Raw genomic sequence first — 13,084 nt, forward strand, 5'->3', positions numbered from 1 at the left:
AACACGCAGAGTTGTGTATTTCATGTGGTGCGTTTTTTCTTGTCTGGGCATGTTTGCCCCACTTTACAGACTGGAAAAAAGCTGTCACACATACAGAAAACATGGACACAACTGTGTAAATGTGCACAAAAGCAATGAAGTGACTTCACTGATTCAAATAAGGGCGACAACTAAGGGTTCTTATTGTTATAACCAAACAATCTAGCGTTTGTTTTATACAGAACGGGATATAATAACCCCCCTTAGTTATTCCCACAAATATTCAAACAAACAAATATATTTATATATGGTCTGTGTGGAGTCACTAAAGATGCTTTTAGCACTTCACCTGCTTCCAGTGTGAATGGAGAATCTGAAAAGGCCCAGCTCCAGCAACACTTGTCGTGCCAAGTATTAATTATTACTTGGTCAAGTGATAAAGCTGTTCTTTACACTACAAGTGTTGCTGGAGCTGGAGCCTCTTTGAGTCTTTCCCAGGTTTCCTGAGAGGCCCCCATCCTGGAGTGTGGCTGTGGATCATCAGCACCACACACTCATTCACTCACTGAAGAAAGCTGGTGGAGTCACTATCATACTTCTGCGAATTAACTCAAATTGAAGTGAAAAAACAAACAAACAAACAAACATTATGATAACATAAATATAAATTCTCTATAGTCCCATGTTTAAGACACTGTATTCATGTGAAATTGGAGGTGCTGGAAACATTCCTGAGAGATCTTGGTCCATATCGACATGATAGCATCACACAGATTTGTCAGCTGCACATTCATGATTTGTCCCATTTCATGTTTAAGACACTGTATTTGCGAATAGTTGAGAAAAGAAGCAAAACTTTGACTGCAGAGACGTTGAAAACATGCAAATATTTATCCTGTCTTCTTATTTACCTTATTTTTTTTGGCCGAAATAAAGATTTCAAAAAAGAAGTCCCATTTTCACAGAGATCACCTAAAAGCACATTTGTATTTATCTTACATGTCACTTGTCTAGTCTTAAAAATAAATATCCATCCAGTGATAGGAAGTGTTATAAACAGGCATCGATCCACAGTGAGGAGGAATAACAGGACAGAGAAGGGAGATCTCGATTATAATCTTTTAAGGACTCCATTATCTCCCAAAATGTGCAAAGGACAAACCATCGAGGGCAGCAGGCTTATAAAAGTAAATGAAAAGACCAACCAGAGGATCAGTCCGATACACGGGTGTTTGGATCCCCTGTAATCAGAAAAGTAAATGTTATACCAACCCTATAATATGTAATGAACGCGCAACAAAGAAATTAGATTTTTTTTCCCAACCAGGTGATGAAGCAGAATTTTTGTGTAATATAAAAAAATGACTCATCTCCATTTCAGAGTAAAACAAACTCCTCAAAAGTTTTATCCAGGCAAAACTTTTTCCCACAAAGTTTTCTCAGATCACACAAAGGAGTTTCCTTTGAATTGTGCAGGCTGTGGAGAAAAACAACTAATACAAAGACACAGAGAAAGCACAGAGAAAAAAAAAAAGAATAAAAGTTGTTTTTTTTTTTACCTTAATCAGAGGTAATTTTGTTCAGATTACACAAAGCAAGAACAAGCCAACACTGTTTTTTTGTTTTTTAACTTTAATTTACACATTATCCAGTTGCATCAGCAGGATCACAGAACAAAAGAAGGGGTCATCCTTCACTAAAACTTTATTAATAATAAAATATTAAAAACAAAAACAATTACACCCCTTTCATTTAACAGTTTCTCCTCATTTATCTCTGCCTTCACAGTGGACTCAAGGTCAGTTCACTTGCATCTAAACAAATCCCAAACGTAACAGCAGACAACGCAACATTTTTGTGTCCTCCTTTTAACTGTAAAAGGAGCTTTGGAGACAAAAAAAAAAAAAAAAAAAAAAAAAAGATGAGTCCATCAGAACAATTTGGCTGTTATTCCAAAAAAAAAAAAACCCCCAAAAAACGAAAACCAAAACAAGACAAGACAACAGATTTTTTTCAGTGGTTTGACGTTGCTGGCACCTGGGTGTGCTTGATTTTAATTTGCCTCCCACAGGAGGTCAAAAAAAGATGGCCCGATAAATTCAGCAGGTGCGAATAAAACACATTTAGTGCAGCAGATCCAACATCGGCATGAGATGACTTTTTGCAGTAATTTGAGAAAAAAAACAACCCAAAAACAAACCCCAGCTTATTTCGCACAGAGTACAAGCTGAACTGAATCAATGATGTACCCTTTTAACATTCAACAACGAACATAGAAAAGTGTGCCTCCAGATGAGGACTTACATGTGTCTGTTTCACATTCTGCATGCAAAGCAATCACACTGTGAGATGATACGTCGGGGAGAGTCGTTCTGCTAAAGTTTGTCTGTCGGTACGGTCCAGCCAAGAAACACCTCAGATTACTGCTGATGAACAAACAAAGCCTTCCTGCTGGGCCCCGTTCGTGGTTTATTTCTGGTAATCTGCTCAAAGCGTACGCAAACATCCTTCAGATTAACCTCCTGCTTATGTCCTGTCCGTGGGAAGAAATAATTTGTTTTCGGGATTTAGTACAGTTTTATCTCCGATCGGATGCGCAGCTCACTCGTATACTTAAAGTAAGTTTGCATTAGAAAATAGAAAACATATTTTACCTTTTCAAAGATTTTCCTCACATCCGAGCCAGCTTGAAATCTGCATCTCCCGGCCAACTTTAACACTCCATCAACTTTAAGATATCTTAATTTTACAACCATTAGAGTACAAACTCTTAATGTTTCTGTATACCTAATAATGACACTGTTCAAAAAACACAGAGTTGACTATAATTAAAAAATTAAAACTCTGGAAGAAATAAACTGATTTAACTGTTTTAACCTTGCTAAAAAAAAACCCCACTGTGTTTCTATGTTTTTGCACAGCACAGGGCCTGTGGATTTTTACTCCAACTCCATAACATCAAAATCACTTTAAAAGAAGATCTTTTAATGGTCAGACTGAAGAGGATGAATACCATTAAATCCAGAAAAATGATATTGTGACTTGGCTTTTTGATGGATTTAAACATTCAGTTTGTTAAAAAATGAGCATGCTTGTCCAAGTGTGCTGCGAGTCTGCAAAATTTAGAGCTGCTTGCATCATGGAGATGAGTGTAAAGCATGAGAATTACATTACTGATGGACATTCTTCCTACATATTCAGTACCGCAAAGTCCTGCGTTTATGGCTGAACCTCCCAACTTCCAACCGTCACATACGAACCTCTCCCTTTTTTTAAACCAACAAGAGACAAAGTGAGACAGCAGACATTAAAATCAAAGTGCATCCACGTCTAATCACAGCCAAAAGGTTGTTTGTAAAAACAGTAACAAAAACTCTGTGGTCTTCAAGGTTGAAGCAGTCATCACATTACCAAAGGTGATGAGGAAGCAGCGGTCTGTCCTTCAATCTCCTGTTCTTCATCTTTCTCCCAACTGCCTTCCTCACTGAGACCACTTTTGTTACAGTTGTGTACTCCAGTTATTTAATCCACAGAGAAGCCTTGAGAATAAAACCTTACAACACTGTGACTCTTCTGTGGGTTCATAAAAACATAAAAAAAAGCAAAAAACAAAAAAGAAGCATACAAACTGCTCTGAGGAAACATCTTTTGGCACAGCAGCCACAGAAATCCACACATACAGCTGACATACAAACATGCAGCCGATCGTATCAGGTTGTACCAGAGCTGCAATCTGTCGCTCTTCATGCACATAAATTATTTAAAATATTTTCTGAGGTGGTTTCTCCGAGCCGTTGGCAGCTCAGATCAGTTTTGGTTGTTGGTTGGTTGTCTTTTTTTTTCTTTTCCTCTCCGTCATGCTTCAGATGAACAGAAACAATCAGAGCAAAGTTAACCATTAATTTAAAAATGGCAGTGTTTGGTAGCATCAGGTCGACCTGAAACGGCGTGAATACAACGTGTTTGTACATGCGTGTCTACAAGAGGCAAGGTGTTAGCGTGCCAGGTGGCTGGTTTTCGTGTCATTGAAGCAGTTTTGTTTTTCCTCATCTTAAAAAGTCACTCGAGCTACTTCCTCTCACACAGTCTCCCAACCTTTGTAAGCCAGCAGCAGGAGAGGGGCAGCACTACATTCTTTATGTCTCTGTGTTAAATAATAGGGGTCTAATTAATATTTTATATCATTCAAAACACAGTGCTCACCCCTGGTTCTCAGTGTAATGGCAGTTTCTTTTTCACGTCGTTCTGGCTCAGTGTGGGTGCAGGGAAGCTTCAGTATCGTGGTGTTTTTTCTGTGACAGTGGGACAACACGGTCCCAACATCTCCTTCTCTCTCCCTCTTCCTAACTCAGGTATCTCCCAGTCTGTCTTCACAGAGGAGAAGTGTGAGGTTTTTGTGTTGAAGACCAACGAAGGGGAAAGAGGAGGCGTGAAGGGGAAGAGCTGTGTGAGGGCAGCTGTGAGCTCCCCCCTCCTCTCTTGCTATAGCTGCTCTTCTCTCTGCTTCTTGGCCCTCACCGGCCCCTGGCCATTCCTCAGGGAGCCATTCTGAGGCCTCAGGAGCTGCCCGCGCTCCTGATCCGTCCACGGGATCCCGCCCTGCCCTTCGTCACTGTCCAGGTCAGAGTCCGAGTGCATGAGGGCAGAGGAAGTGGGAGCAGGAACAGGCTTCAGGCGTGCTGAACGAGAAAGAGGAGAACAGAAGCGAAAGAAACAGTGTGATGGAGCTGTCCTAAACATCGACTAGGCAGAAAATTTAAAACATCTTTGAAACGTCTTTGAAACATCAAGTTTTTTGTATTGTGGCTAAAATAGAAACATTGGCTAAACATTTACATCAGTGTTAATTATCAAAAGAAATCTTCACAAGAAAAAAGTCGAGTCTTACCATTTGTTAACACCTTCAGTGTTTATTTGGGCAGTTATTTTTGAATGGCATTGGGTAAATTAACTGTAAATATGACTAACCTAACAACATTCACACTCATCATTTACAAAAAAAAAAAAAAAAGTTTTGCTAAAGTTGGAAAACGGTGTTTAGCTCATGCTGCAATGTGCCACAAAGGCCAAAAGCATCGACTCGGGTCAACTTGCAGGCCTTTGCTCTGCATATTCCCTCGCTTTCATGTCTATATACTTTCCTAATCTAATCTAATAAAGGAAAAAAAAAATGTCCCAAACAAATAATCTTAGAAAAATACACAAAAGAAAAACCGTAGCTGTGCATGCAATCATATTACAAAGTAAGGAAGTACTGGTATCGTTGTTATCTCTATAAAATTTGATTCAAGATGTTCAAGTTCCAGTCAAAATACAGACGCAGCAGAATTTACTGTCTGCCTGTTTCTGTGAGTGTTAACAGGCTAAATGCAGGCGGTGGTGCGAGTTTACGTGAACTCGTCCATCTTACCAGCTCTTGGCAGTTGCAGCTCCAAACAGTCCTGATCGTCAGCTTCTAGCATTTTGTATCGACTTTTACTCCTGCGCACTTTGCTCTTACGCCTTACAGGAAAATAAACACACAGGGAATCAATGACCATTACCCCCATAAAGTTATTTAACAATAACCCTGACAGAATATTAAAAAAGAATTTAGGTAAAAAACTCACCTGTTGCAGCAACAAACTATCCCCCATACAAATGTTGCCGCAGCAACCACAATCATAAAGGATGCTATCGTCACATAGAGCACGCTCCACTCTGAAAACAGAAAAAATGATGTGGTAAAAAGTGTGTAATATTAAAACAGCTCTAAAGTAATGCAGCTTCGACAACAAATTCACAAAAGACTCGCCGTGCGTCCCTGAATACAGCGACAGAGATTATTCTGATTCTTATAAACAGAATTAAAATAATAATCTGCTGGGTCAGATTTTCACAACAATAAAATTGATTATTTATTGACTTTTGTTTATCGACTCTATATTTTACTGTAATGCCTCCCTTCTTACCGCAGTTGCTCTCTGCGTCTCCGAACTGAGCTCTGATAAAATTCTCCATCCAGAAAGGGTGACAGACGCAGCGCCGCGTGAATGAGTCGCACTCGCCGTGGCCGGAGCAGTTGAGCTGGCAGACTGAGGAGGGAGAGCGACAGCAATGTTCAATAAACCGTCAGAGCTTTAAAACTTGGTAAACAGCAGATTTAAAGTGCTAAAGAAATACTTATATGACTTAGAAATAGCTAAGAAATCTAAAACTTTGACCTTGCATCATTAACCGAGCCAAAGACTGCAGACTGCACGAGCATGACTGAATAATAGCAGTCTGATTTTTATGGTTTATGCATTAAACAGTGTGTCTGTGATAAGTTCAGTTTGTCTGTAGGTGGGATTACTCAAAAACATAACCCTGTGAGGACTGAGTCATTTTCTGTGATCAATACACCATGTTTTACACTCTGTGTACACTTTAATGTCAAGGAAAATTTTTACTGTTGTTATTTTTGCTACATTTAGTAAGTTTATTTTCATTCTAATTTATTTTATTTTATTTGTGTTAGTGCATTTGTTTTACCTTATAGAGCCATTTTGTTATTTTGTATTCAATTATTTACTTTTTGATCAATCTTATTTGAATTTTTGGTTTCAATTCTGTTTAATGGAGCTCTTTAATCTTTCCGTTTGATCAAACTGAGCTTTTTTGTTATATTCTGTTTTATTGAGCTACATTAGTTTTTTTACAGACTGTGTTTATTATTTTAGCTGCTGTAAAAGTAATTTCCATACTTTTGAGATAAATCAAATTGATCTGATATGAAGCCTTATTTTAACCTTTTGCTGACAAAATTTGTGATTTTAGGCTTTTGAAAAAAAAGACAAAAGATTGGAAATCAAAGACAAGAATAGATATTTTAAGAATAGACATTGTAACTGACTCCCATCAAAATACTTTTTCTAATAACGACCCCCCAAAACATAAGATTATGGGTCAGGGTTACATCTAGTCTTCAAAGATGAATCCGGTGAGATTTATTCTTCTGCATTAAACCTATGCTTTATCTACATCATAAAAACAGCATGCAACGACTGATTGGTTTAGTCAGTTGACAGCTAATGAAAGAAAATTCATCAACTTAAAGAGAGAAACCTCCCCACAGCTACAATTTGGCGACAAAGCTGTAGAGCTATTCAGGCATAGGAGGAGTTTTTAGCCGAAGTGAGGTCTGGCCCATCTTAGCAGTGATTCATTTTAGGAGTCAATGCAGATCAAAATATGGATCCAGGAATTTTTAGGAGGAATCTAATAATAGGACAAATTTTTACATTTTTGCAAAAACAAAACAAAACTGGGAGACACTGTCTTGATGATTTCAAGAGCTTATCAGAAATTAATCAATGCAACTGTGACCTTGAATGTCCAAAAACCAAGGCTTTTAGAGTCTGCTGTAACACAGAAGCATCAAACCTCTTTTCCCCCTTTCCTTGTTCCATTTCGTAACGTTTATGTGGTACTCACTGACTGTATCCACTCGTCGGGCCTTGAAGATGAGGAAGTCATTCTTCTGTTTACGCAGTTTGTTGCGCAGGCCGAGTGCAACGTTACGGCCCGACAGCGGAGGGCGCCCTGGGCCTCCGGACACCAGGAAGACCAAACGAGTACTGAGAATGGAGGAAGAGGGTGGAAAACAAACAAACAAACTGTCAAAGGATAATTCCAGCTCTGTTCACAGTTGGTTTCATGACTTTCATCATCAGGTTTGCACACTTGTCTAAAATCTGGAGACAAAGTCACCTGTGCTCATTAAACGCACTGATCTCTCGCACAATGATGTCGCTGTCGAGCACACCCAGTAAAACCCCAACCTGTCGCAGCAGCATGTCGCGCTGACGTTGGGACACCTGCGATACGGAGACCTCTAACACCAGTTCCACCAGGTCCCGCTCCCGCACGTCTGATGGATAGATGGGAAAAATAGGGAAGAGGGAAGACACATGAGGTGACAGTGAGACGGAAAAAGTGACATGAGGAAAACGGGCAGATTGCAGGATCCATCTGACTCCCTGAAATCTGGGAGAGAGTCCAGAGCGCCAAGTGACGGATTAGTTTCTGGCCGAGTGTGTGTCTGTGCACCGTATGCTGTGCTGACCTGCTCAACCTTCTGCTGCTGGTTGTTGAGGCTCCTGCTGTGTGGAAAGCATTTGCATGCACAGAGTCGTTTGAAGAAAAAATAAACCATGCAGCAGTTGTGTTTCAGTATATTTTTCTACAATGTCTTTTAACGATCACAAGAATTTATTTTCCCCTCGTTTGAATCTTTATCTGGCTACAAAATAAAAGCCTGAATAGAAACCACAGGTCTTTTATTGGGACACTGCACCACAAAAAAACTGATCACTGGAAAATAATCAGCAGTTTTATTAGGTTTTAAGTGCATCAGTATCAAGTTACGTTGCTACACTATACAAATAAATATATAGTTTTTCCCCAAACCGGGAAGTTTTAAAATATTTTAAATGTTTAAGCTTTTACACTTCAACATCCTTCACTCTAACACTATAAATGGTTAATACCTAGATATCCACTCCTGGTAAAACAGTTAAATCAGTATGAAATAAACCAGACAAATTGTATGTCGAGAGACAAATGCATAGGTTGCTTAGTTAGTGGAAAAAGATTAAAACGTTTTAGGAAGGGGTCAGAATGGCATATAAGAAGATTATTTCAAAAGAAATTTCACTTCATTCAAAGCATTTTCTACTTGGTTTGGATCCGGAAGGTCAAAGTTGTGATAAAACACTGATGAACCTCTTTTTTTTTTTTTTTTCTTTTTTTTTTTTCTACACAAGTAGCTTATAGGATTGTTTTTGGATAAAAAAAAAGTAAACCAAATGATACAGACTGGATAAGAAAGAAGTGGTGTTTTTGGTTGATATGAATCCATTTTCATATCAATTTTGATATAATTTTTTCCTTTCATCATAGGGAAAAAAAATCACCATCACTGTGTGAATATTTTAACAGTTGGCTGTTTAACTTATTAAAGTCTAAAATGGACTGACTGCCCGTCCATCTATCCAGCAGCCTTCTGTTTATTCAGTTAGCACAGGCTTCTTGACTCAACTATATGTGGACCAATGACATGTAGTCACACCTGAGCCCATTTTGAGACGTTTTTGAATGTCGATGTGTTTTCTGAACTGTTTTTGAGAATGTGTGTTCTCTTTAGTTGAACATAAGGAGTAATTTTTATATGAAATAAAGAAACGTATTGTTAAAAATAATGAGTATATCTTGGGGATGTGTTCATATGCATGTTTTTGTAGGTCTGCTTACCTGGTTTGACCTCCACTGTGCCCCTCCCCTTGCTGCTTTGTCCTTTGCTGTCAGTTACAGTCAGGATGAAGCTGTATTTGCCCTCCACCAGGTTTCCAAGAAACAGCACTGCCTGGTGGTCGGAGCTGTTCAGCACATCCTATTAAACAGAACAAAACAAAACAAAAAACAATACATTTTTATTTATTTATAAATCTCATGGTCCCTGCAATAAACTAAACCAGAACTAACATCAGTTAAAGGCCTGATTATAAAGGTCCGTCTCACCCCAGCAGCAGGACTGGTGTCTTCTCTGGTCCACAGGTAGCTGAGTCCACCTTTGTCATCAGTGGACTGAGATCCATCCAAAGTGGCGGTCCTGACAGGCAAAGAGATGGGTGGACTCGACACAACACGAGCTACTGGCGGTTGGTCCTTTTCTGGAGAAAAAACATTAAAATTTCATAAACTTCTTTACAATGTGTCTCTGTTAGAGCCCCCTGCTGGTCACTGGTACATGTGCTACAGTATTTTAGAGAGAATCCCACACTTTCAAAGACACAGGATACATCTTTTTTGTAACCCCTACAGTTTGTCTGAAAGCACCACACAAACAAAAACAGCATCTCAGTAACACAATCATGCTTTTTCTCATTCAAACTGAGGCACATTCAGATCACTCAGATCTACAGGAGACCTTATATCTTCTCCCTCTAAATACTCAGAGAATCAAAAGCTTATATGCAACTACACCACTTCACTGCACGTTTCCAGCCAGACCATTTTCACATGTTTATGATTGTTGTGCAGCTGTCACTCCCTCTGGACTGTTTCCCATTAATAGCACAGTCTTTTGTTTATACAATATAACAGGATGAGCTCACAGAGGGCTTGTTCTCATTGTTCTAGCGCATAGATCGGCACATTATTTGGTTTAAACTGCTGATGATTTGGTTTGATGTGGAATATTTCAGTTCTTCAGCTATAGGATTGGATTTTACTGCAACACATCCATGAGGTCAAACCTGCTTGTCTCAGGTCTGTTCATTGTAAACAAGATCAAGAATTACCAGAATTGTTTAACGGAAATCAGCCCAACCTTGGTTGTGCAAATATTGCGCAACCAAGGTTGGAGGAAGGGTGGGGACCAGTTCCATTTTGTGCACAGGTGACAGGAAAAACTGCTGAATATTGTGAGTCATTATTAGAGTTAGCGCATAAGTCAAGAGGGAGTAACTGACAAAAGTAACTCATCATTTAGTTTCCTACTATTGTTCTCCAAGCAATGAATGAATGAGTGTGTCACATTTGTGCTGCTTTTAACCTTTCATCTGAATATACTCCCCCCTCTTTGTTGCTTCCTCCACTCATTACTCCACCCGATTATGGTTTCCAGTACTGATATTTATACTCTGGTCACCGATAATGGGAGTGCACAATAATCTCCAGCTTTCCTAATCAAATTCTCTTATGGGTTCAAAGATCTGAACAAAATCCAGATTACTGGGATTATTTTTAAAAAAATGTACAGAGAACAGGCCTCTGAATGGCACCTAAGGTAATAGTTGGACAACACTCCTACGTTTGAAGGACCAATAAGCATTCTAAGATAATGCTTATAAACAGATTGCTCCTAATTTTAGTAATATTGGACAATCATTCTTGTAATTCCATTTTAATCAGGCTGTTCTAAACAGAAAGCCTTCAGCAGATCCAAAAGGCTACACTGAGAGCTGGATAGGGACTAGAAAGAGAGAGATCATATTTATCCCATATTGGGTAACCGATTGGCCCTACAGAAGGTCTCTTCCTGTTAAAAGGGAGTTCTTCCTTTCTGCTGTTACCAAGTGCTTAAAATTTAAAATTCAATATAATGATAAAGCTAAGGCATTTGATGCAATAAGGCATGTATTAGCACAAATACTTTAAATACCGCACTAGAGTGAATTAGTTTATATTTATATCGATCTCTGTGTGTATGTGCATGCATTAAACCATACGTTTGTCTACATATCCAAGTGTGTTTATGTTATTCCAGATAATAACTGAGCTCTTGCTTCTGTAATTAACATGTAAATTTCAAAACATCCGTAATACTCAGCTGTCTGACTTTGACATAAAGCAGCTATTTTGCTTAAAGGGAAAGTCTTATTCCACACCCACACAAACACACAACTCCGTACCTTCCTTAACGATGACTGTGACAGTGTCGCTGCTCTCCAGCTTCCTCTCATCAGTTACTGTCAGGGTAAACTCATATGTGCCGACCTTGAGACCTGTCACCGTGGCAACGGCGCTGTCTGCATTTTCAATCTTCACACCATCGGGACCACTGGTAGAGGAACAGACGGACCAAAAAAAGATCGAAACATGAAGGGAGGGACAAGGGGAATTAAAGAGGATGTGGAAATGTTAGTGACAGCGACTGAAACCTGTGAATTCAAGTGTTTTATATTATAAACCTCTCAGTAACTATGATTGAGGTATCATGTAAACTATTATTCTAGACTTTAACAACAAAAAATACAAACTGCATTAATCCATATTCATCTGACCTGTTCTTTGTCCATTGATAGGTGGCTATCTTCTGGTCATCGTGGCTCTTATTGCCATACAGTGTGGTGTGATCCATGGGCAGCGTCAGCTCTTTCTCAGGTCCTGCATCTGCTACTGGTGGTTTATTATTTTCTGAATGAAATGTGAAAATGACACACACAACTCCATTATTTGGACCACACTAAATTACAGTATAGAAGGACAGATTCAATATTAGTGTTTGGATCAGCTTGACTGGGCAAGGCCTCAACGGGTCAAACCATTCTATTTAAATCTATGTTGTTCCACGTTTACAATGCATCTGTAGCAGTGCTTTGGTTATTTTGCAAATGTGTGAATTGTTTAGTTTGTTGACTTAACATTGGATCTGCTCTTGGTATCAGCAGATCCCCAAAGCGAATTTATTTAAACCAGTAGTGTTATATGAAAATTTTTAGTTTGTTTTGAATTTGAAAAGTAAGAGTTGGGGGAACATTTTGCAGCTCATTAGGTTAACTGGCAAAAAGGTACATCTACAAACTGTGAAACTTCAATAATCTTTCTCAACATAAATTTGCAAAGACTGCAAAATATCTAATGTATTACAAAATATGATCAAAAGTGTAGGCTCTATCTATATATCTATAATTCTGTGATCTTTGAGCCTTCAGTGCTGCATCAAAAACAGACATGATTATGTCATGAAATCACTGCATGGACTTAGGAAGACTTGGAGAAATCATCGTGTGCCAGGTCAAAGGTTGCAGATTAAAGGTCTGTAATGCCACGTGTGAGCATGAGCCAGAAATGCTGCTGTCATCTCTAGACCAAAGCTCATTTAAAATGGACTGAGGCAAAGTGGAAAACTATTCTGTGGTCAGATAAATCCAAATTTGAAATTCTTTTTGGGAAACACAAACACTGCATCCTCTGGACGAAAGAGGAAAATTATCAACCCTCTTTTCAAAAGTCTGGTGGTACGGAGGTGTATCGGTACCAATCGAATTGGTAGCTTGCACATCTGGGAAGGCACCATCAAGATATGCTGAAAGTCCCCAAATGTTCACCGACTCTTAATAGAAGAGAGGCAATACATTTAAACAAAGACACAATTTCGTTTTTAGATGTTTTACCTAAATCAAATTTCATTTTCTCAGTTAAAACATTTTATGTGTTTTCTATGTTCTATTGTGACAACAGTCTGGTTTTATGAGATTTGCAAATGATTCAATTCTGTTTTTATTTACATTTTGCACAGACTTCCGACTCTTTCCGAATTGAGGTTGTAGAAGATGGAAATCCAAATCAGAAAACTGAA

The 13,084-nt window shown here is 38.8% G+C and overlaps 1 protein-coding gene across 5 annotated transcripts in view; it reads right to left on the reverse strand.

Annotated features, from left to right (window-relative positions):
- Positions 1 to 1,577: 1,577 nt before the first annotated feature.
- Positions 1,578 to 13,084, reverse strand: part of kiaa0319l (KIAA0319-like ortholog) — a 37,128-nt gene continuing 25,621 nt past the window's right edge. For all 5 annotated transcript variants that reach the window (XM_086279069.1, XM_086279071.1, XM_086279070.1 and 2 more), the window contains 10 exons: positions 11,787 to 11,919; positions 11,415 to 11,563; positions 9,520 to 9,671; positions 9,253 to 9,391; positions 7,711 to 7,870; positions 7,435 to 7,577; positions 5,931 to 6,053; positions 5,589 to 5,679; positions 5,390 to 5,481; positions 1,578 to 4,658 (listed from right to left, as the gene is read on the reverse strand). In XM_086279069.1, the coding sequence (XP_086135195.1) occupies positions 4,462 to 4,658; positions 5,390 to 5,481; positions 5,589 to 5,679; positions 5,931 to 6,053; positions 7,435 to 7,577; positions 7,711 to 7,870; positions 9,253 to 9,391; positions 9,520 to 9,671; positions 11,415 to 11,563; positions 11,787 to 11,919 (1,379 nt within the window). In that variant the 3' untranslated portion in view covers positions 1,578 to 4,461. The remainder of the gene's footprint in view (positions 4,659 to 5,389; positions 5,482 to 5,588; positions 5,680 to 5,930; positions 6,054 to 7,434; positions 7,578 to 7,710; positions 7,871 to 9,252; positions 9,392 to 9,519; positions 9,672 to 11,414; positions 11,564 to 11,786; positions 11,920 to 13,084) is intronic.

This window comes from Aulonocara sp. 'chitande type north' Nkhata Bay, linkage group LG22 (genome assembly GCF_057382095.1).
Source record: "Aulonocara sp. 'chitande type north' Nkhata Bay isolate Kocher_YH1m ecotype deep benthic linkage group LG22, A_spYH_male_GT1.1, whole genome shotgun sequence".
NCBI lineage: Eukaryota > Metazoa > Chordata > Actinopteri > Cichliformes > Cichlidae > Aulonocara > Aulonocara sp. 'chitande type north' Nkhata Bay.